Here is a 24,442-nt window from a genome sequence, read left to right on the forward strand (position 1 = left end):
ACTTTCTCAGAGTACTGTAGTAAAGGCCAGTGAGGGTGCCATTGATGAGAATACCTCATTTCCAGAGGCAACAGAAGATGTAAATCCCAGTGAGGATGCCATTGATGAGAATGCCTCATTTCCAGAAGCAACAGAAGATGTACACCGCAGTGAGGATGCCTTTGATGAGAATACCTCATTTCTAGTGGCAAGAGAACATGTAAAGCCCGGTGAGGTTGGCATTAATGAGAATATCTCACTTCTAGAGGCAACAGAAGATGTGGTGCTTACCTCAGAATGTGATGATAATCATATGGTGAATGAGGAAGATAGTTCTGGCTTTATGGGTGCAGTTCATCATACATCTCCTTTAAACACAAACAATGCTGAACCTTCTGCGAGTACAAGAGTAGAACCCAGTGAGGGTTCGATTATTGAGAATACCCCACTTCTAGAGGCAACAGAAGATGTGGTACTTACCTCGCAATGTGATGATAGTAATACGAGACACGAGGAAGATACTTCTGTCTCTATGGATACAAGAGTAAAGCCCAGCGAGGGTGCCGCCACTAATGAGAACACCTCACTTCCAGAGGCAACAGAAGATTTGGTGCTTACCTTAGAATGTGAAGATAGTCATATGAGTCACGAGGAAGATGCTTCTGTCTCTATGGACGCAATCCAATCTGTTTCTCCTCTTTTGAACACAAACAATACTGAAGTTTCTCAGAGTACAAGAGTAGAGTTCAGTGCGGGCGAGAACACCTCACTTCTAGAAGCAGCAGAACATGTGGTGCTTACCTCAGAATGCGATGATAGTCACATGAAGCATGAAGATAGTTCTGTCTCAATGGATAAACTTGATTCTGTTTCTCTTAAAATAAACACAAACAATACTGAACTTTGTCAGAGTACAAGAGTAAAGTCCAGTGAGGATGCTATTGATGAGAATACGTCACTTACAGAGGCAGCAGAAGATGTGGTCCTTACCTCAGAACGTGATGATAATCTTATGATGCAAGGAGATAGTTCTGTCCCCATGGATAAACTTGAATCTGTCTCTCCTCTTGTAAACAAAAACAATACTCAACTTTCTCAGAGTGCAAGAGTAATACCCAGCGAGGGTGCCATTAGTGAGAATACCTCACTTCCTGAGGCAACCGAAGACGTGCAAGCAAAAGAGCATTCAATTTCTTCAAACACTGATATGAAACCAGATAAAAGTTTTACTTTTGATGTCAGTGCAAGTGCAAGTGCAACTGCTGGATTTACAGAAACATGCAAGGGTCTGCAGCTATTTCCCACCTCTCAATCTATGGTAATACTTTTTACATTCATCTTTTGATTTCCTTAGAATCATAGTTTATTTTATTAATTTTTTTATTTATTTTAACTTTGGTTAATGTTGATAATTCGTTCTGTAGGCTATGGAAGGGTCTTCTATTGATTCTATCAGCACTTTGGATCCTAGAAAACCAAATGCATCTCCTGTTACTCAAACACCTGGCAGTGGGACCATTAATGCAGCAACCAAAGAGCGTAAAAGAAGGCGAAAGTCGGTTGCGAAAGAAAGTGCGGAGAAAGGTAAGGAAACAACTACCACCCGATCACGAAGAGTAGAAAAGTCATCTCCTCTGTTGGTAACCTCCCCACAACCAATAAGCCCAGCAGCAACTGGTCAAGTTATTCAGTTTCAAGAGTCGGGCCCCAAAGAGAAGGTTGAATGCAGTGTTACAAACCCTGCTCCTATAGCAAACCTGCCAGATTTGAATAATTCAGCCTCTGTTTTTCACCAGCCTTTTACCAATAATCAACAAGTTCAACTGCGAGCACAAATATTGGTATACGGATCATTGATGTGAGTAATTTTACTTGTCAAAGCACAAACACTGGTTGATTGATTGCTGCTGATGTTGTCATCTTTTTTATTGTTGGAGGGTTATTTTTCTCCATTCTCTTAACCTTTGTTTGCCTCCAAATAACTGGCCTCTTTTAATATAGAAAAAAGGGAATTTAAAACCAAAATTTTTTACATCTTTTTGGCAAATTTAATTTTTTGGTCCAACACTCTTCTCATCTTAATTCTTTGAACCAAACACACGAACATGCATTATGCATTTGGGGGTGGACAAATAAATTTTAGAGTGATGTTATGCGGTTTGAATCTTTTGCTGAGATGTGTTGCGTTGCTTTGTGGTTGCAGATCAGGGGTGCCGGCTGAAGAGGCCCACATGATTGCTGCATTTGAACAGTCTGGTTAGTTTATGATTTTTAGTTGTCTTTGAGGTTAAGCCGATATTTCTGATATACAAAATGTTTACACATAATTGTATCGTATATTCAGATGCTGGAAGGAAGACATGGGAGGATGCTTGGCGTGCTTGTCTGGAGAGGGTTCATGGTCAGAAATCCCAGGCTAACACCCCTATGCAACAACCACGAGCAGGTAACTTTTGCACTGGCTGTTTTTTATGTGTATTATGAGTCTCGTAACATTTTAACTTTCATTTCAGACTTGAAAGATGCAGGCTACAAAAGCCCGGATCTAGGAATTAAACATAGTAGTATTCTTTCAAGCACATACAAGGGCACTCCGCCAGCTGTCAGCCCCTTGATTCCTGTTCCATCGCCTCTTTGGAACATGTCTACCCCATCTTGTGTTGGTTTACAGTCAAGAAATGCTGCTTTTCAACACCCATTTACTCCTATACATCGCCCTTCCTATCAAACTACACCAAACCCTCTGTGGCTATCTCAAAGTCCTTTTCTTGGACAATGGGGGATTGCTTCTTTACCAGGCTCACCTGCCCCTCGTTTTTCTGGATCACCCATAACCGAGGCAGTAAAGTTAACCCCTGTCAATGTTTCTGGAATTGGTCCACATCCACATTCTATTCCCGTGGTTCACAGTGCTTTGTTTTCTCCATTATCTAATGATGACAAAAAGGCGTCTAGTGATCCAAAAAGTAGGAGGAGGAAAAAGGTAAGTGCTGCTGTTACTAATGTTCCTAGTCAAGTTCTGATGACTCCTCCTAGTGCTCATCTGGTCCCTCGTACCGGGGCCCACAACCGTACCCCGTTGCTGGTTGAAAACCAGACAGATTCAGTCACTACTCCTGTTACTAGTATGCTTTCTACTTCAGTTATTGTATCAGCACCACCTGCTTCTAAAGGCAGCAGTCCTGCCAGGGTTCTTTCTGTTCATGATATGTTGAAAAAAGTTATAGAGGGTAATGCTCAAGAAGCATATGCGAATGCAATCGACTCAGGAAGTATAAAAAAGACAAAGATTACCGCTAGCCCAGCTGTCAACCAGACCCCTGTTTCAGCACTAAATCAGACAGTCACTACTCCTGTTACTAGTATGCTTTCTACTTCAGTTATTGTATCAGCACCACCTGCTTCTAAAGGCAGCAGTCCTGCCAGGGTTCTTTCTGTTCATGATATGTTGAAAAAAGTTATAGAGGGTAATGCTCAAGAAGCATATGCGAATGCAATCGACTCAGGAAGTATAAAAAAGACAAAGATTACCGCTAGCCCAGCTGTCAACCAGACCCCTGTTTCAGCACTAAATCAGACAGTTTCAGTAACTGTTCCTGCTTTTTGTACTTCATTTCCTACATCAGTTGCCATGTCAACGCCTGTTTCCACCACATCTTACAGCAGTCAAAACATGGGGAATGCTCTTGGAGTAGAAGAGACTTTGAGCAACATCAAAGAGTCAAAGCTACTAGCAGAGAATGCTGCTCTGCTTGCTGCGGCTGAAGTTAGTAATTGTCAGAATGTATGGAGCGGGTTAGATGGTCAAAACAGTTCTGTTGTTGTTTCAGATGCTGAAGCTAAGCTAATGTCTTCAATATCTGCTGCTGCTACTGTTGCTAAGATGGCATCAGCTGCTGCTAAAATTGCAACAAATGTTGCAGAACAAGCAAGGCTAATGGCTGATGAGGTATTTCAATCAAGAAAAACTGGAAATTTCAGTCATATTCCACATCCAAATGTGGTCAACAAAGCTACACCTGCTTCTATATTGAAGAGTACGAACAAAACAACTGACAGTCACTCCAATTCAATTATTTCTGCTGCCAGAGAAGCTGCTCGGCGGAGAATCGAAGCTGCTTCAGCCGCTTCAAAACATGCTGAAAATCTAGATGCTATTGTAAAGGCTGCTGAGCTGGCAGCAGAAGCTGTATCACAAGTTGGTAAGATTGTCACGATGGGTGATTCATCAGCTTTGAGAAAATTCGCAGAAGCTGGCCCTGAAGGTTTTTGGAAGACGTCACAATTATCATATGAGCAGCATCCGACTAGCAACTCTGGTAAAAAGAACGTTTCTGGTAAGGTAGTCAAAGAGATTCAGACTTTGAAACATGGTCTAGCATCTCCTGTGCATTTGGCACCTAATCTGAAGAAAACAGTGATTAATGATGGTTCAGTTATAAGCAATGAAAAGGATACCAGGACTTCTAAAGTTCCCAACTTGTCCAAAGCTGTCGGTGTTTCTACTGTAACAAATATCAGATCACCTCATACATATGTTGTTGGACATGTCATTCCTCAAAATACTCCAGGGGTTTGGGAAGAGCATAACATTAAGGAGGGTTGCCTTGTTGAGGTAAGTAACTGAAAGTTTAGATGTTTCATTCCATTCTTTGTACTTCACTTGCTTATTTCCACGTGCTTGGGTTTTAGGTATACAAAGAAAATGGTAAATACGAAGGTGCCTGGTTAGCAGCTAATGTCCTGAGTTTAAAAGATGAAAAGGCGTTGATATGTTACACTGGAATCCAATCTTCAGATGGAGGTAAATATGTTGTTTTTAAGCAATCCAGATAATATGTAGCTGGTGACATTTTGGAGTGATTTATATGCCTATGAATTGTGTGTGAATGTTTGCTAAATTGTTTTGAATGGTCAGAGAATGTAGAAGAATGGGTGGCATTTGAAGTAAAAGGCAGTGAGGAGGTACCTGGTATACGGATTGCTCATCCTATGACCACCATGCAGTTTGAAGGGGCAAGAAAGAGACGCAGAACAGCTGTCACTGACTATGCTTGGGCAAAGGGATACAGAGTTGATGTCTGGATGCAAGATTGGTTAGTGTTTTCCCAACAGAGGTTTATGTCTATCTTTACACGGACTGTATAATAAACGTAATACTTTTGTTTGTAGTTGGCGCGAGGGAATTGTTATGGAGCCAAATAAGATTGATGTAACTACACTGACTGTTCAGTTTCCAGGTATGTGATGTCTCCTTGCTTGTTGTTTAGTTTATTATTTAGCTTAAATGAGTTTGTACAATATGATGACTTATTATGGTTTTTGTTTTATCTATCTTTTTGCAGCATCACAAGGAGAGACGCTAGTTGTTAGGTCATGGCATGTCCGGCCAACTCTTATCTGGAAAGATAGAAAGTGGATTGAATTGAACGGAGTCCATACTTCTCAGGTTTATCTTAAATTCTAAAAAATGAAAAAAAAAATGTTTTGTTTATATTTAGTTTAGCAAGTTTTTATATTTCTTTACAGGGCGAGTTACCGAAGGAAAAACGAATGAAACTTGGTAGTCCCGCTGCTGTCACTGATAAAACGAAAGACAAGTTACCAATCATTGTGGAGTCGGGAACACATGAAGAACAAGGAACATTACTGCTATTATTATCTAGCCAAGAAACTTGTTTCAATGTTGGTAAAAACACCAGCAAACCTACCAGCAATCTTCCAACAAACCGTAAAGATAAGGCGAGAGTTGTTTTTGGTGTCCCAAAGCCTGGCAAGAAACAGAAATTCATGGCGGTGAACACGCAATATGCTGATGATCGAACCAACAAAAACATCACAACAAGCAGTTCAAACAGTTTATTAAAGTTTCCAAAGTCGTATGGTTCGCGTGTAACCAAAACTGATGCCGTAGAAAATCAAGTGGCTGAAACCAAATCCAGACTCAAGCCTAGAAAGCCACCGGTTCCTTTGTTCAGAACCGTAACGAGCCATGATCCTGAACCGACAGATGTTGATTCTGTTGAAAACTCATTAAGCCGACAAAACCAGACACAAGTCGCGCCATCTTCTAGCAAGAGGAAAGAACCACTACAAGGCCCGCCCGCAAAGAAACCTTTTACTTTCACATCAAAGCTTAAATCCGATCCACCTTACAAAGGTAGAAAATTACCACCAACACCCAAAATAGAGGTGAAGGACAAATCAGATTCTCAAGTTAACGAGACTCGTAGATCAAATCGTAAAATCCAGCCAACATCAAGGGTAAAATAGTCTTTTGCTTTACATTTATTATTTTTTTTTTATCAGTAATTTTTGTAAACTGATTATTTTTATATTTTTGTGGTCTTAGCTATTGGAAGGGTTACAAAGCTCGCTTACCATTTCAAAGATACCTTCGGTTTCACATGCAGCTCAAAGAAAGGTTACATCAAAAGGTAAATGCTCTTTTCTACACAATATTTCGATCCCTCATTATAGGGCTGAGCACGGTTCGGTTCGGTTCGGTTATTAGGCGAAACCTAAACCGAAACCGAAGTAATCGGTTATTTGAATATGCAAACCGTTCGGTTTTCCGGTTAATTTTGGTTTCGGTTCGGTTGTTTTCAGTTTTCTTTCAATTATGTGTTGACATTGCAAAAAAAAATTAAAAATGAAAATGCATATTTTAAGCTTGTATAAGAACGTGTTAGAGTACTACAGTCTACATATATATTGAATTCAGAAAACAAAAATAGGCACGCGTTACGTGGAACTATACGAATACAAAGTTGCTAAATAGAGTTTAAACATTAAAAAAGCATTAAAAGTTTAGTCCTGATCTTCACTCATCATCTTATTTATTTATCTTTAAAGTTTAGTCCATTCCTCATCATCTTGATAATCTTTATCATCATCAATCGATACGGTTCGTTTTTTTTCGGTTTTTTAAAAATGGATAACCGAATCGAATCCGAAAATTTTGGTTTTTCTAAAAAACAAAAAGTCAACCGTCAGTTAATGCTTTGGTTCGGTTTTTTCGGTTAATTCGGTTTTCTGCTCACCCCTAGTTCATTATACATTGACTTGCTTTCGTGAATGAGACGCGCTTATAAATCCTATTTTTTTTACAGGGAACACCAGTTATGGGTCAACCTAAACAAAGTAGAGGAACAGCAAACCTTAGCTTTCCGGGTTTTGAGAAATCATTATTTAACATTGTAGATGTTAATATTATATATTCTAGCAGTTATGTTTTGAAACTTTATTTATTACTAGCTAGCTACCTGTATGGCGTATGCCATTGAAATCTCTATATATGTAGTCTCATCTAGCTTTTGAATATCAAGCTAACGCTATCGATGGTTTTTGTGATGATTTTATGTTTTGTTGTCGTAACCTCGTCCCTTGGAGGTTGGTTAAAAACATGGATTGATCCATGAGATATTAATGATAGATGATTTTTGTTATTTATATGCATGTATTTGGTACTTAAAATCATGTTTTCTTTTAGTAGTTCCCATTGTCATTTATAAGGGGTCTCTGTGTCTAAGAACTAAGAAGCAATTTTTGACCATTGATAAAACTAATATAACACTTAAGAATGCTAGTGTTATCAATATTATTGTCTTTCAAACATATGACAAATTGAAATTTTTGTTCTCATTAATGACTGTTTTGTTGTGCATCCATTTAAAATGGCTTTTTTCTTTTTAAAGTTTGTTGTATTGCATGATATAATTGTAAGATTATACCATTTATGTGGTGCGGCTATATAATTTTACATGTTTTGAGTGTGCCGGTAGGTTTGAAATGGGTTATGATTACGCATCAACAAGGTGTGGTTAACATCCGTTGTTATTAAGCCGCTCATGTGCATGTGTAGTTACCTCCTTTCTACGGTTACTATATGGAAATCGCTTTGTTATGAAACCGACGCATAGGTACGCGTCAAATATTCAATTAGGATCCTCAATGGAAAATCAATTGTACGGTGAGAACCAAGATAAGTGTATAAACTATACACTTCCACCTTTGTTTTATGTGTACATAAGATGGTTGTATAACTGTTTACCTCACTCTCCAATTTGCATTACACCTATCAATCATTATGTACAATTGTTTACCTTACTCTTTCTAATTCACATTATTTATATAAATTTAAATTTATTATCTAGCAGTGTATTATGTGGTTCTAATAGTTATTTACTTATCAAAATGCAATATTTATCATATATTCATCTCAATAACCCTTGGCAGGCGATGCCAAATGGCCACGGGCTCCAACCAATGGAAATAGTTCGAAATAATCTAACGACCTTTTCGTGTTTACATACATTAACTCAACAAAACTATAAATGAAGATCAAGAACAAATCTCATCCTAATGTGTACTACACTTGTATGGGATTCACATTCTCATGAACCCGCGCTGACGCACTGTAAACTATCAGAAATTCAAGGGCAGTTCATTCACATCAAAGAAACAAAGACGACCAAAAAACGACCAAAATCAAATGGTACAAACCTAACAGCATAGCATAACATAGCACAACCGTAACCAGATCATGCTAGATGGATGTGCTTATGCCACACTCTCTATTTGGAGTGTAACAATGACGAGTACCATGAAGTTTACCAGAAACAATATTCGTCGCCACACACGAACACAAAACTGTTTTTTAAATGCCTCAGTTAATGACAATTTTCAATATTCAATAATTCACATGTGATGTTCCAGTTTCTGTTTAGAAATTGAAGAACACACTAGCTTTTTAGATGCATAGAGCATTACAAAACTGGATAAGTGACAAGTTAGTAAATAAATATTGTAGAATATAACCTATATCTATGCTAACTAAAGCTGTCTTCACCTCCACTTACAAGCCTCTAAAATAATCAATCTGATGATTCAAGTTTCAGCATTTTGTTGGTCAATTTAACCCCAAAAAACTCAATCACGCCTCGGTCCATTTCAACCGCCTACAAGCCTAACTGGTTCACACTTATGTCACCACCACCATATTATTAAACTTATCTACCAAGCACGTTCTTTAATCGATCATATGCACATTTTATCTTGTGCTTCTCTTCAATCTTCAATTTGTATCCTTCATCAGACTACACAACAAAATTTCACTATTAAACATAATGATCAAAAAATAAAAAAAGCGAGTGAACTATGGCTTTCGTCCATGTGGAGTGTCCATATCTGCGGTTTTAGTCCAATAGTTTCAAATTTGTGATTTTTGTCCCTGTGGTTTCATTTCACTTACAATTAAAACCGAATTCATTAAACCCGTTAAGTCTGGTCATTAATCCCATCAGCGTGTCGTTCACGTGAGGGGCAGTTTTGTCCTTTTTTCCCAAAATACACCCCAGCCCCTCACGTCAGGTGGCTATTGCAAGTGAAATGAAACCACAGGGACGAGAATCGCAAATTTGAAACTATTGGACTAAAACCACAGACATGGACAAACCACAGGGACGAAAACCGCAATTTACTCTAAAAAAACCATGTCCAAAAATAGTGAGGTTTTGCAATTTTCACGGGACTATTGCCTACCTTTATTCTCGCTATACTCTGCAGTATGCTGTCAATCTCGTTCTTGTAATGCGATAACATTTCCCGAACTGTAACATCCTCATGCATTAGAAGTAAGACACGAACAGCTGTAACTATCCTGGTTGACTGGTCAACCGTATCATGCCCGTTTTGACCATCAAAAGATGACCCCGAGATGAAAGATGGCATCACATTCAAAACACCATTAAAAATCGTTTTGCTTCTATGAAATAAAAGAAAACAAGGCAAAATATAATAGCGACTTCTGCTGGTGCGGTTAGCACCAGACACAATATCTTCTTCTCCAAGACTCTGCATTCGATATATTATCATCAGTAGGTCGGTGGGTAATTCTTATTTCGTACAATTCACATAATATTATAAAAATGTATGTGAACGATTTGATAAATGGACTTACAGAAACAACACAGATTAAGTATCTTGGAACCGTGTTCCCTAGTTTAGAAATGCTCGGTTCAGAAAGTTTAGTGGGCTTTGAATCAAGTGTGACGATCATTCTAAGCAATGCACACATGTTCTCCAAGGGCAACGGTGGTTTATGTGCCTGAGAGTGAAAAAAATAATTGAAAAAAAAATCATCAAAAAATAAAACGAGTATGGTCAACTTACAATCTGGTCAACAACTGCTTCTTCTAGCATCTTGAGAACAAGATGATCATCTCCGATCTGAGGCAAATAAGAGCAAACAGCACTCATGACAGACCTAAACAACCCGGACTTTGACTTCCCGCTTTCTGATAAACAATTCATAAAATGCAACATTTAGTTACATGTTTTTACCAAAAAAAAAAAGTGAAAATTGCTTACCAGAAGAAACTTGATATCGTGACAGTAACGTGATGAGAAAGCTAATATAATCAGTAATTTGAATATGCCCGGCTCTATATGCACAATTACTAACTTCCATGAAGCGGAATAATATAGACGGCTCCAAATCATAGCCTAAATGCATTTTATTCATCAGAACGGAGTCCAAATATTATTTACCAAATAAACTAGATTACTACTCACACAAGCAACAAGCAGCTATGGACTGAAGCAGAGACGGGTCCACAAACGAGAAGTAATATAGGCAGCATATAGAAAGTTCTTGAATCTCTTTATCAAACTTCATGAACGGGCCATATGATATATCCCCTGCCAAAAAGGGAAACATTATCACACAATAAACTAACCAGAAAGATGTGGTGGGATGCGGTAATAATATATTAATATTCCTACCGTCATTGACGGGATGCGCACTGTAAAAATCCCTTAACGAGTACTGCATGTTGTCAAATTCCTGAGAGAAGGTTCCACATTGTCCTAAATGAAGTTGAAGAAGCAATACAGCCTGCAGAAAACAATATATAAGTAATGGTATATATGCATTAGGGTCAAGTTATTCTACAAAGGGAGACAAAAATGAGAAGGATGAGAGGGATTTATAGCCACACAAAAAAAAAACCTTCCAAAAAAAATAAAAATAAATAAATAAAAATTCATAACTCAAAATTTAATAAAAAAACAAAAAAAGTAAAAACACAAAAATGTTTCCACCGTCTTCCTCGTTCTATAAAAACACACACACACACACACAATGTTGAGGGAAAAAGATCATTGTGTCTTTTTGTTTATCATTGTGTTTTGTATTCATTTTCGTCATTGATTGTCTCTTTTTTCCTTGACATTGTGTCTTTTTTTCTTGACATTGTGTTATATTTTGTTCAGCATTGTGTTATATTTTACGATTTATTGTGTCTTTTTTTAGTTATAATTGTGTCTTTTGTTCATTTTTGTCATTGTGTCTTTTCGGCGGGGTTTTTTTTTTTTTTGGAACGAGAATCACAAGGGAAACATTTTTGTTTTTTAAATTTTATCATTTTTTATTTATATTTTGAGTTATGATTTTTTTTATTACTTTTTTGGAATTTTTTTTGAGGGGTTTTTTGTGTGGCCACAAATCCTTCTCACCCTTCTCATTTTTGTCTCCCTTTCTATTTGAACTTTTCCCTATATGTGTATGTATATACAAACACCCACACACATATATGACATATATACCTTGGATGCTGATGGGCTTTTATCACCTAGTAGGGTTAGCAACATAGGAATCTCTCTAATCCAGCTAATCTGAAAGTCCATAATCTCCGAATCACTTGTATATGGGGATACAGAACAGTTTTTCTGTAAATTAGACATGATATCAAACATGAAACAAATAAACAAAAAGCAATCTGTTGACGGTAACACAAAGACAAAAGAGCTTACAGGAAACAACATCTCTTCTATTGCTGAAAGACAAGCTAATTTCATTAGAGACTCGGGTTCACATTTCTTGAAAGCCTCTGTAAAAGCCTGCAATAAACCCATTATTCGTAAATTCATCTTATGTAAGATATTAAGAATCTCAACACTGTTAAGATTCAAATCTTTAACAAAACACCACCTGAAGAATATGCGATTTCCACGTATTGTCCACTTGTATGATCAGTTTAGGTATGAAACGAACGAGTGAAAGTGAATGTTTCTGAAAGAATGCTTTACCTGCCTGCAAATTTTATAGATCATTAGCGGTTTACGTGCCTATAATATTAACATGACTCAAAAGTCAAAATACATACCTTCTCAAACAATGCATCTACAATGAACACAAGAAACTTATCCAGAAAAACGGACGGTGGAGCTGACCAGTCAACTAAGCAAAAGAAGATCTCCGATATTATCACATTCAACATAAAATACCTACTATCACCCTTCTCCGATGACTGATGCGTCGGGATAAGAGGAAAAACACCAAATAACTTCTTTAATATAATTTGCAACACATCTTGATCACCTCGGTTTCCCTTCCCATAAACAAAAAACTTGACAATAACATCTATACTTTTCAATATAGAAAGAAGACAATCAAATGACTGTGATTCCATTGTCAGAACCGAAGGCATAAAATCCTGAATCCCACTAACTAAAACAGGCAAAAGGGTCTTCAATTCCTTTGCAGTCACTGAAAACCCTAGATTTTCAATATTACATGTACAACATTAGATGAAAACAATCTAATAGTCTACAAAAAAAAACAACCAGATTCTGTCACTTACCAGAACGATCTTCCTGCACTTCAGACTCGTAAGCATGCAAAATTCTTCGTTCAGTTGACGAGTTAGAAAGTATATTATTATCATTATTATTGCACGGTAAAAGAGAGAGACAGTATGCCAGGCCAGCAAGAACACTTTTAAGCTTCCCCTTATCATGCAAATTAAACTGGTTCTTCTGCAATATCTCTTTGTAATGTTGGATGATCTGTGCATGAAAACAACTTTGTATCTTATAAAAATGTTCTTGACTTCTTTCACATGAGAAAATTAAAAAAAAAAAACAAATACCTTATCAGCATACATGGAGAATGCCAACGGGTAGTGCTGAACAACAAGGTCAAAAAACTTGAACGCCATCAAACGAACATCAATTGACAAATGCGTCATCGCATTGAACACATACGCCATCATCAAAGATATGAAAGTTCCCTGGCTATCCTCTTTACAGGCCGGAAACACGACTGCTTTTAAAAGTTGAAATAGTGTTTCACGCACTATTTTATCTTCATCACTCATACGCTCACGCAGCTTTTCAATAACCGTAAGTTTGTGCAGTTTCAGTTCAGTCGGATGGTTTTGGAAGATATCCCTAATACCAGTCAATGCATCTTCAAACAACAACACTTACTGTTAATACCAAATTTTACCGGCTTAACACATTGAAAAAATATAAAAAAAATACCTCTACGAACTTTCGCATTGTGATGAGACGTTTGCTGAAGCAACTCTTTCAAAGTCAACCCTTTCTTGCTCACAGCTAACCCGGTCTTCTCGGACACCAAAGTTTGTTCCGGTAATATAATTGCTGCACAAAATCATATTAAAATAAAGCATAAGCATTTTATCAAACACCTAATACCTTATGTGCACTCTTAAAACAACATAAATTCAAGTCCTTTCAACATTCTACTTTAGAATAATACACAAACTTGTTCCAGTAATACAATTGCTGCGCATAATCATATCAAAATAAAGCATAAGCATTTCATCAAACACCTTATGCGCACTCTTAAAACAACATAAATTCAAATCCTTCCAACATTCTACTTTAAAATAATATACAAACTTGTTCCGATTATACAATTGCTGCACATATCATATCAAATAAAGCATAAGCTTTAGGGGTGTTCAAAATTTGATTCGAATCCGAAACATTCGAAATTCGATTCGAAATTGTTTTAAAAAAGTTCGAATTCGATTCGATTCGTATTCGAGTACAGTAATCGAATACGAATCAAATACGAATATATGATTTATTATTCGATTCGAAATTCAAATTCAAATTCAAATTAATACGCGCACACACACACACACACACATATATATATATATAATTTATATATATACATATATATAATTTTTTTTGTTTGGGCCAAATCTATAAATAATAAACGTCCATTACAAAATATCTAAACCCTATAGCACATGTTATTATTTTTTATCCCATACTATTTGTATTTTAGTTTCGAACTTCCTATCACAAAGTATTGTAGCAACTTTAAACTAATATTTGTGTGTTAATACAGTTATGATTTTGGTTTTTGAATTTTTTAACATGTGTGAGCTTGAACCAAATCGAATTTATTCGAATTCGAGTTTCAAATACAAATCGAATCGAATTTCGAATATGACATATAATACGAATTCGAATCGAAGGTTCAACTTTTATTCTAATACGAATACTATCAAAAAATAAATGATTCGAATTATTCAATACGATTAACTTGAAAATTTGTGATTCAATTCGATGAACACCCCTAATAAGCGATAAGCGTTTCATCAAACACCTTATGTGCACTCTTGAAACAACATAAATTCAAGTCTTTCAACATCCTACTTTAAAACAATATACAAACTTTGTTCAGAACTTCCGATAATAACATACAAACTTTCTTCAGGTAATATCATGTCAAAACAAAGCATAAGCATTTCATCGAACACCTTATGTGCACTCTTAAAATACCCTTAAAACACTAACAATAACATAAAGATTCAATTTTTATCAATACCACCTTTTGATTTGACTTCAGTGTTGGTAGTGTTCTTTGGCGGAGGCAATTTCCTCCCAATCTTTCGTTTAATTTTCTGCAAGAAGTAAAATTTGGGTTAACAATTTGTGGGTTTTGAAGATATTATTGAAGATATTGAAGTATGAAGCTTACCTTAAAGTCTACACCGCGTTTTTGCTGCTTCTTCAATTGGGCTTTGTGCTGCACCATTGTTGAAGGTGAAGTGTTTTAGGGTTAATTGAGACTGTAAATGAAGTGGGTTTTGATTGAACTGAGTTTTGGAAGACGCCGTTGAGTATAATTGGTTGAAAAATACAAGGTGTTTGCTAGGGTTTTAGAAACAAGAGACGAAGATGAAAATAATTATATTATTATAACCTTTTTTTTTTGTTAAATTAATCGATTTGGTGAAGGCCCGGAAAACATGTTTTAATTATATGATAAATAATTTGATGGTTTTAGTATTTGGATTGTATTTTCAAAAGGCATGTTGGATCGAAACAAAAGAAAAAAAGTTAATAATAATAATAATCAATGTTGTAAAAATACCGACTAGGTGTCGTTTAATTGCTAGTTCCCACTCTGATTAATTTTGGGCTAAACAACCAATTAATCGATCAATGGTTAAATCTGGCAAAAATCTGGCAAAAATCGGACTTATTCAACTTTTTCTGACGAGATTCTGACTAAAATCAGTGGTTTCCAGCGAGATTCCAACTAATGTCCGGCCAAAGTGTGTTTGTGCATGTATAACATTAAAAACTACATATGAAAATGTGTGTTTGTATATATAAAACTAAGAATTATACATTAAATTTTGATTCGATTAATCGCTAGTCCCCACCACTCCGTCCGACTAGCGAATAATGATTTTCGCGACACTGATAATAGTAAACAAGTTACTAAAATTAGGATGCATTATGGGAAAATCAAACTTCCATAAAAGGTTAAATGAAAGGCATTCATAAAAATTATCGTTGAATCGAAAATGGCTTATATAAAAACACAAATAAAAGTTTTTTTTTCTATAAAATAAAGAACACAACTCATGGGATTTTTTTTCTGTAAAATAAAGAAAACAACTCATGAGAATTGACTTATTATCGTTGGTTCCATGGATTAACACTTTTACCATTTCACTAAGAAATTATTTTGTAGGCTTTTGTTTTAAAAGAAAATCATATATAAAAATATATAATTGTTTTAATAATTATCGGCTTATCAAGAGACTAGGTCTGGATCAGTCGTCCTCCCTTTTAGCAATTATATGGGCTTCACTAATCCGATTCATATGACGGATGGCCTTCTTATGGACAACGTTAATGAAAATGACATTGATTGTACAACATTTTCAGAGAAGGACATCTAGTTTAACTATTGAATTGTGAGGACATAACATGAAATCTATGGTAATTAATATATCTTTTTAAGAATTTTGATCCAATGAAAGTATCTTTCATATGTGTGTGGTCATACTTCATATGCTTTTATATAAACCAGTGGTATGTTTTGTAGGCGGGCTTGTGTATTAGGTTGCCTAATTTAGTTAAGGCATCAATTGTGATTTGTTATAGGTGGGTTTGGGCTATGGACATCAATTCTTGATTTAACTATTAATCGGGTTGTTCGAGTTAACCTGAAACCCGATTAATTTTAAAAAATGAACCCGAAACCTAACCCTAATAACATGGGTGAATAAAGTTAACCCGACTTATACTTTTTGACCCTAATTAGCTTAGTCGGGCTCGGGTTAATCAGGTTTGGGCATTTTGGACACCCCTAAATGTAATGATCCGTTTCATTCATTTTTCCATTCTTTTCATCATCCATTCAATTCCCTCTCCAACCCATTCATGTGAAATTTTATTTTATTGATTTTTTATTTGCAAAACAAGTAAATCAACCCAAGAAACCCTATCCAAATTGAGCACACAAACATTCAGGCACACACGCTTAAATAAAATTCAAAAACTCTGAACTAGTAGCTCGAAAAAAGTTCGATTTATAATTCAATTAGTTTATATTGATTACATGTTCTACCAACTTTTCTTCTTGCTCCAATTACCAGGAAACGAGTCATTACGATTATTATACCAAAATCCGTCCGGTGTTACTAACCAGTAACATCTTTGAACACGAAAAATGTCTCCATTGAAACAATTAATGTCATCATTAAAAAGACTGATAGTTTGATACTTCGATCCCCACCAAAATTCACCTTTATAGTAGGTTCCTATTTTTACACCAAACCTCTAATCAAACTCGTCATTAAAAGCCAATGTGCGATTTCCCTGGTCTTCATCACCAGAGACATGAACTATAATATTATCATGAATCACGCTAGTGACATACATCCTTAAGTCATAAATGGTATATGGGCTTGAAGGTCTTCATCACCAGAGACATGAACTATAATATTATCATGAATCGTGCTAGTGACATACATCGTTAAGTCATAAATGGTATATGGGCTTGAAGCAATGCAAAGTGATAGCGTTGTGAGGATGAGAACGCCATGAAACAACAAATTCATGGTTCCTTTGTAGTCTATGGTATTGTGCATTTTACCATTTTATATACACAATAATAATGATGAAACATTTATTGTTGTAATAAGATATCATCGTCATATTACTTTTTGTAATTGTAATGTTATTGCTACAATATTATTTTTGTCAATATGATGGTGCCCAACTTTGTAGTTATACTAGGTTTTATCTCTCGTGTTTACGGGCCAACACAGGATTGTTTTCATTTTTTTTCCTAATATTTTAATTATTTTATTTTAATTTTATTTATTGAAAGAAAGTTAATAATATATTTATGGTTTGATGATGAAAGGATTTCATAAATAAATGAGATGTTATAACCCGTTTAAAAGTTACATGGGTTTGGTGAGACTCATGACCCGTTTATTTTTTATTTTTTACTATAAAATTGTTTCTTAATTATAAATATTTTATTTTAAAAAATAAATAATAATTTTTAGTATATCCCTATTTATATGATTTTGATATCAAATATTTGGTAAGATTAATTTTTAATACAATGAGATGTTATAACCTGTTTAAGGGTTTTTTGGGTTTGGTGAGACTGATATCGTGAATTCTAGTGAAACGCATGAGAAGCTTCCATTTATAAATAAAACAATCTAATAACTTGGAAGGATGAAGAAAACAACCAGAGAGATTTTAAAGATTTCGTTTATATACATTTAAGACTAGCCAGGTGCGCGCGCGATGCAGCGGTGTACGCAACCGATGTTAGTACGCTCGTAACCTCGGTACGTGCGTAACCTGACGATGATATGCGTTTCGCGTGGCATCAGACGTGTAACTGGTGTCGGTAAGCGCATCACAATCCCTATACGCGAGCAATCCGATATGTATATACAATATCATTCGCGTAGCGGATGCCTGAACGCGCATCACCGGTGACAAAAATCAAGACACAAAGATGAAATGTAGAGTAATTTCAAATAAACCGCTTTTTTAACACAACCCGTTTTGGCACGGAACTTGTTCCGGCAACGTTTTATCCCTGAAGCCCATTTTGACCTGAGCCCATCCCGACCCGAACCAAATTAATCATCAGTTGAACCCGCCCGACTCATGCTGGTACAAACTGGTAATCACGTAATATGTTAGTTTTAAAATTAATAAACTATATAATTATCATACTCAAATTAAAGAGCATAAAATGTTCGTTTTTATGATGTAATTGTTTTTAAAAAAATATTAATGTGTGAAAAAGTTATGGCCGTTTAAAGTCATGGGAGTAGTTTGTTTAGATTATGGGATAAAGGTGTAACTATTATTTAAATTAATAAAAGGTAACCAATAATAAAGGGCAAAAACTGTAACTATTTTAACAAAACTAAAATAACTATGAGATTTAGAGTTGTAAAGACTATTTTGCCCTTCTTTAAGATTGTACCATATGCTTTATGAGTTGTAAAACTAATAAAATTTGCCCATTGGATTCTCTCTCTCTCTCTCTCTATATATATATATAGAGAGAGAGAGAGAGAGAGAGATAGATAGTATAGGTGGCTAAGTATAAAATGAAAACCCACTTGAGTTGTGAAAACTCTAGAAACTAATTTTCAACCATATGTTTTTAATTAATGTTTAAATCTTGTGGTCCACAATTAAAGTGAATAAAAAATGTAAATATAAATATAACTTTTTCTCTCTCCTGAAAACATATATAAAAATTAGTAAAAAAATGTTAAAAAATAGCAAAACATTTTTTTTTTGATGTTTCGATGTTTTGTATTAAATATTACAACATATATTACATGTAACAAAAAAAAAAAAACCGATGTTACATAGGATTTCTGCGGGTTTTCACAACTCAAGTGGGTTTTCATTTTAACCTTACCCTAGTATAGATAATAAAAAATAATAATTCAGTTATGTCTTTACAACTTTTTGTAACATGCTTGAAATTAACTTCTAAATGATTTTTTTAAATTACATGACACATTTTTTTTTCATATTAAAATATTATAATTAACATGTAAAAACATGATTTTTTTCATATTACATATTATTATAAACAACCACTTACAAAATAATTATAAATAATTTTTTAAGGATTTTTTAGATAACTTATAATCATTTACTATGCTATCACTAATTTCGTTTTTTACGACAATCTAATATAATTCCAATATTACTACATTAATTTTTATTAAAAGGCATGAACCCTCTACCTCCAAAGAAGATAACATTTTACAATACACCAAAATAGATACTGTTAGATCAAATTTTTTTTCTATCACTTTTAATATTTTTATCGATGATAAAACTCATTATTTTCGTTATCGGAGCTCCTCCACTACCTCAATTTTTGTTGCCAAAGAATTTTAACACACACACATATATATATATATACTTGGGTAAGGATTTAAGAGAACCATTGGCAAATTAAGAATTTTAAGAACCATTTTGGACCACTAGAAAAATCCTCTAAAAAATATTTAAAAAATTATAAAACAAAAAAAAATGAAAATTTTAAAAAGTAAAAAAACCAAAATTCTTATATTTCATTCCAGTTTCATTAAAAAAACCGAATTTTTTTTTCCTTTTTAATTCGTATTATACCTATACACATATGTGTACTTTCATTTAATCTCTAGTTACGTAATGTACACGTATGTACATTATCATTTACCTTAAATTATACATATGTGTATAGGAAAAAACATGTGTGTACAAATTATACATATATGTATAATAAAAAAACGATTTTTTTCTTTTTAATTCGTATTATACCTATACACATATGTATATTTTCATTTAATCTCTAGTTACGTAATGTACACATATGTATATTATCATTTACCTTAAATTATACATATGTGTATAGGAAAAAAACATGTGTGTACATATATGTACATATTATACATATATGTATAACTTAGCTAAACCGAGATTTTTTTATGTTTTTTTTAAGAAACCGGGATGATAAATAAGAACTTTGGTTTTTTTAGTTTTTTTATTTTTGTGTTTTTTTTGTTTTATGAATTTTTTTTATTTTTTGGTTTTTTTGTGGTCCAAAATGGTTCTCACAGTTCTCAATTCCCAAAAAGTTATCACATGATCCTGATCCTATATATATATATCTATAATATATATAAACGAATACCCTAAAATCCTACATGTCGCGATGTGGTCGCCCCCCTTTCTATGGAAGCCACCAGATTACTTAATTTATAAATGGAGGTCTGTCATTGATTTAACCCAAATTCATGGGTATGGGTGTTACCAAAACCAGATAACTCTTAAACGGGTTATAACATCTTATTAAGTTAAAAATAAATCTTACCAACTATTTGATATGAAAATCCTATAAAATAGGGATATACTAAAATTTAATATCCAATTTAAAAAGAAAAAGATATTATTTATAATTAATAAACAATTTTATAGTAAAAACATAAGCTGGTCATGTGTCACTAAATCCAGATAAATTTTAAACGGGTTATAACATATCATTTATTTAATATCCTATATTATTTAAAAAATATATTATTTAAAATTAAGAAACAATTTTATAATAAAGAAAATAAACGGGTAATGGGTATCACTAAACCCAAATAACTTTTAAACCGGATTATAATATATAATTTATTTGTGAAACCATTTCATCATCAAACCTTAGGTATATTAATTATTAACTTTCTTACAATAAATAAAATTAAAATCCAAATATACAAATATAAATATTAAAAACGAATAATGAAAAACAACCCCCGTAATACGGGGGATAAAATCTAGTGTGTGTGTATATATATATGTTAATATATATTAAATCGTGTTATATATTCATCTCATCATACCATTTAAACAATGTACTACATATTATGTACATTTTAAATTACTCTCAAATCCTATGTCAAATGTTATTTACCTTATTTCCCAGTTCCTATATATTATTTTATGTTTTGTGTGTAACAGTCAAGTTTTTGCGTGCGATGTTATACTAAAAAAAAATATACTACAAGCTTAATGTTGAGAAAAAAAAACATTAAACATCGCTAAAGTTGGCATGCGCAATGCGGCGGAAAGTTTGTACACGTATATTTATAATTTGACCTATCAGCAGGTGCGAAAGTTGTTTATGATGCCAAAAAATTACTTTATATCGAATATAAATTCGTTTTTACAACTACGTCTCAAGAAAATGTGCATCAGAATGTTGAGGGAAATAAAAAGCATAACTATTTAGAATATTTTTTTAACCAACGAAAATAAGTTATTAGAGAAAAATAAAATAAAATTATAAACGAAAAGTTGTTATAAAATTAAATAGGTTAAACAGCACCCCCTATGGTATATGTACAAGTCTATACGGGTCATATATGGCTATACAACTCGTATAGACCATGCACGAGAAACATGCAGGGAGAGAACAGAGTAATAGCCTTGACGGTCTATAAGACTTGTAAAGCCCTATACAACTCATATAGAACATGACAGGACATCAGGCCTATACGAATCATATAGAATATATACGACCCGTATAGTTCATAACTCAAGAACTCAGCCAAAAGTTCAATACCAAACCATAAAAACCATCATTGTTTTTAAGCTTGTTTTAACTTTTAATATGTTTTTTCGTAACCTATCAGCTCGTATAGGCCCGATTCGGCCCGCATAATTCATAAATTATGAGCTATTCAGCTCGTATAGCCACAGTTCGGCCGTATGGTTCGTAACTCAAGAAACCATTATAATTACAACCACCATTCAATAGCAACATCCAACTATTCGGCTGTAATTACAACCACCATTCAATAGCAACATCCAACTATTCGGCTAAAATCCATTAAAATTTAAGTAACTAAAACTATTTTGAAATCATAAAAACTCACATAAAATTATGCGAGATTAAATTGTATGTGGTGCGAGAAGAATTATCGGCTACCGGATCACATGACGACTTTTAGAAGCATGACACCCCGGAAATTAAAAAAGGTGAAGACCGAGAAGAAAGTGTTTATACGATCAATATAGCCCTATATGACTCACATAGGGCTCGTATAGAGCTATAAGAGGCATAGAAACACAAACTGACATATGCCCGACACAAACTGACACAATTCCGAGCCTATACGAGTATACGAGTCGTATAGGCCTCAAATGGTGTCTGGATAAGCAAGGTGGTGTCCAAATATCGCATGCCTTTTAAAAACCATGTTTAAAACGATTATTTCATGATCAAGCCGGATTAACACAAACCAATGGTTCGATTAACCATTTTCTAAAAAACGATATTTATAGGGCCGGTTTCGATTGCGGTTTGTATCATAACCGAATTAATGCAATTGAACATGATCATGCCTTTAAATTGAAATGCCACCCATTTTCTAATTACTACAATAGTCGACCACCTATGTTGTTAACGCGGAATTATTATTTTTACGCAACTTATAGTACAAATATAGCAATGTGATAGTCATTAAAACCACATCATGGTGAGATTGTAGAAAAAAAAGTTAAAATTGTGATCCTATTAGTTAATGTATTTGTTGATATAGTAAGTTATGATAATGTTGGAGCAATATGATAATGTTGGTATTATGGTATACGTGTTCATAATTGCACCATTGGCAATCACAACTAAAATGTCATATTTGCAATTATTAGTATTACTTACTATAAAGAGTTTACGCAATTTCTTTTAGCTTAAATTGAACGAACTATAACCAAATCGAACTAATATAAACGCTGTTAAAAAAAAACTATAATAAATAATCGATTAACCGAAACCTAATATGGACCAAAACCCACTCACGCACACCCTAATTAAATTGCAGAAAATTTTAATTTTTATGACTAGCTAGCCTAAATGGAGGGCGATCAAAGTAGATCAAGTCTTTTGAGATGCACATAATTGTTAAATCAAAATGGTCATAATTATATGTATCTTACTACTCTAATAAAAGGCTACTTCATTGTGCTACTTGTCAAGCTCTCATCGCTCCTCACTTTTTTAACCCATATTCAATAAATGGTTTCTATTTCGGGTCAACCCGCCCAAATAATAGTTTCCAGATCCTTTTATTATTATGTCTATTTCTTTTCATAACACACACCCAACCCAAATAACAAACCCTAATCTTACTACTATAATAAAAGGCTACTTCATTGTGTCACTTGTCAAGCTCTCATCACTGCTCACTTTTTTTTAACCCATATTCAATAAATGGTTTTTATTTCGGGTCAACCTGTCCAAATAATAGTTTCCGGATCCTTTTATTATTCTGTATGTCCATTTCTTTTCATAACACACACCCAGCCCAAATAACAAACCCTAATTCCCACCGCCGTTCGCCGTTTCTAATAAAAGACTACATATTCTTGCCACTTGTCAATCTCATAGCCATCCTCACATTTTCTTCAATCCATCTCAATATATAGTCCTTATTGTTTAAGTCATTCTAATATATGAATTCAATATTTTTATTAAATGTAATTCATAACCGATTCATTCATTAGCAGATGATCTCAAATGACATCATATTATTAATTATTTAAAAGGTATGATATTTTATACGCATGAATATTTTTTTGTTGGTTTCATAGATATAGTTTCATTTATTAGGGTTGGAATGCACTCGAAAAACCTTATTTGTCACACAGAAGAGTTATAAGCGGGCCTATTTGTTATCTTATCAAGAGTTACAAGCAGACATGGACTAAAGATTTTGATTTTTGATAAACAGTATGCCGACCAATACAATCACAAATGTAGTATACAATGAAGGTTTTACTTATTTCCAACATATTTGCGTAATCTTAGTTATGTAATTTATGTTATTTTAATGTAAATTGTAACTTTATTAACATTATATGATCATTTTTGTTGATTGTATTTCACTTAATGGTTAAATTTTAAAATTTTCATCAATTAACTGTGTAATACACATGCCTCAAACTAGTATGTTATATACATATAATTTTGTTCAAAATAAAAGTTTACAAAATGACTGACTGGTGCGGTAGAAATAGTGCTACTCCATGAAACCATAGGTCACAGATTCAATTATTTTTATGATTGACCTTTTTTTCTTTTTTCTTTTTTTAAAATAACACTTTTCTTTATTTTTTATATGACCCATTTTAGTAACTTATTATTTTATTTAATTTGGTTGTTTTTGTATGTCAAATTAGTTTACGTAACTATAAAAATTATTAGTTTCACTTCAATCAAGATGAACAAAAACTTCTTAGCCATAACAAACAATAGGTGTAACTTATAGACTTTAAGCAGAATACGTCTAGATAGTACGTAAAAATT

At 34.0% G+C, this 24,442-nt stretch overlaps 2 protein-coding genes across 2 annotated transcripts; one reads left to right on the forward strand and one right to left on the reverse strand.

Moving 5' to 3' along the window:
• Positions 1 to 292: 292 nt before the first annotated feature.
• Positions 293 to 8,708, forward strand: LOC143549553 (protein SWOLLEN 1-like). Its single transcript, XM_077040439.1, has 12 exons — positions 293 to 1,297; positions 1,404 to 1,837; positions 2,183 to 2,235; positions 2,324 to 2,425; positions 2,493 to 4,594; positions 4,672 to 4,783; positions 4,898 to 5,075; positions 5,152 to 5,219; positions 5,325 to 5,428; positions 5,509 to 6,243; positions 6,332 to 6,416; positions 8,698 to 8,708. The coding sequence occupies exons 1-12, from the start codon at positions 293 to 295 to the stop codon at positions 8,706 to 8,708; spliced, it is 4,989 nt and encodes a 1,662-aa protein (XP_076896554.1).
• A 195-nt stretch (positions 8,709 to 8,903) lies between these two features.
• LOC143549537 (uncharacterized) lies at positions 8,904 to 14,896 on the reverse strand. The gene is made up of 16 exons (XM_077040427.1): positions 14,786 to 14,896; positions 14,636 to 14,708; positions 13,306 to 13,428; positions 12,912 to 13,231; positions 12,624 to 12,828; positions 12,147 to 12,538; positions 11,972 to 12,073; positions 11,794 to 11,880; positions 11,587 to 11,709; positions 10,765 to 10,876; positions 10,555 to 10,680; positions 10,324 to 10,485; positions 10,153 to 10,277; positions 9,941 to 10,087; positions 9,523 to 9,834; positions 8,904 to 9,077 (listed from the first exon to the last, which is right to left on the reverse strand). Exons 1-16 carry the CDS (start codon positions 14,840 to 14,842, stop codon positions 8,991 to 8,993), a joined length of 2,553 nt encoding a protein of 850 aa, XP_076896542.1. The 5' UTR covers positions 14,843 to 14,896; the 3' UTR covers positions 8,904 to 8,990.
• Positions 14,897 to 24,442: the final 9,546 nt, after the last annotated feature.

Source organism: Bidens hawaiensis, unplaced genomic scaffold (assembly GCF_021521415.1).
Source record: "Bidens hawaiensis isolate Kalapana, Puna unplaced genomic scaffold, B.hawaiensis_p1.1 tig00015640_1, whole genome shotgun sequence".
NCBI classification, from domain to species: domain Eukaryota; kingdom Viridiplantae; phylum Streptophyta; class Magnoliopsida; order Asterales; family Asteraceae; genus Bidens; species Bidens hawaiensis.

Bases quoted from the DNA above. Each gene is read 5' to 3' on its own strand.
- LOC143549553 (XM_077040439.1), top strand. From the start codon at position 293: ATGGTGAATGAGGAAGATAGTTCTGGCTTTATGGGTGCAGTTCATCAT. The intron at 5,429-5,508 runs GTTTATCTTAAA...ATTTCTTTACAG, and splicing joins ACGGAGTCCATACTTCTCAG to GGCGAGTTACCGAAGGAAAA. The intron at 6,244-6,331 runs GTAAAATAGTCT...TTGTGGTCTTAG, and splicing joins AAATCCAGCCAACATCAAGG to CTATTGGAAGGGTTACAAAG.
- LOC143549537 (XM_077040427.1), bottom strand. From the start codon at position 14,842: ATGGTGCAGCACAAAGCCCAATTGAAGAAGCAGCAAAAACGCGGTGTA. The intron at 10,486-10,554 runs GTGAGTAGTAAT...AAATGCATTTAG, and splicing joins CATAGCTGCTTGTTGCTTGT to GCTATGATTTGGAGCCGTCT. The intron at 10,278-10,323 runs GTAAAAACATGT...ATTGTTTATCAG, and splicing joins ATTTTCACTTTTTTTTTTTG to AAAGCGGGAAGTCAAAGTCC.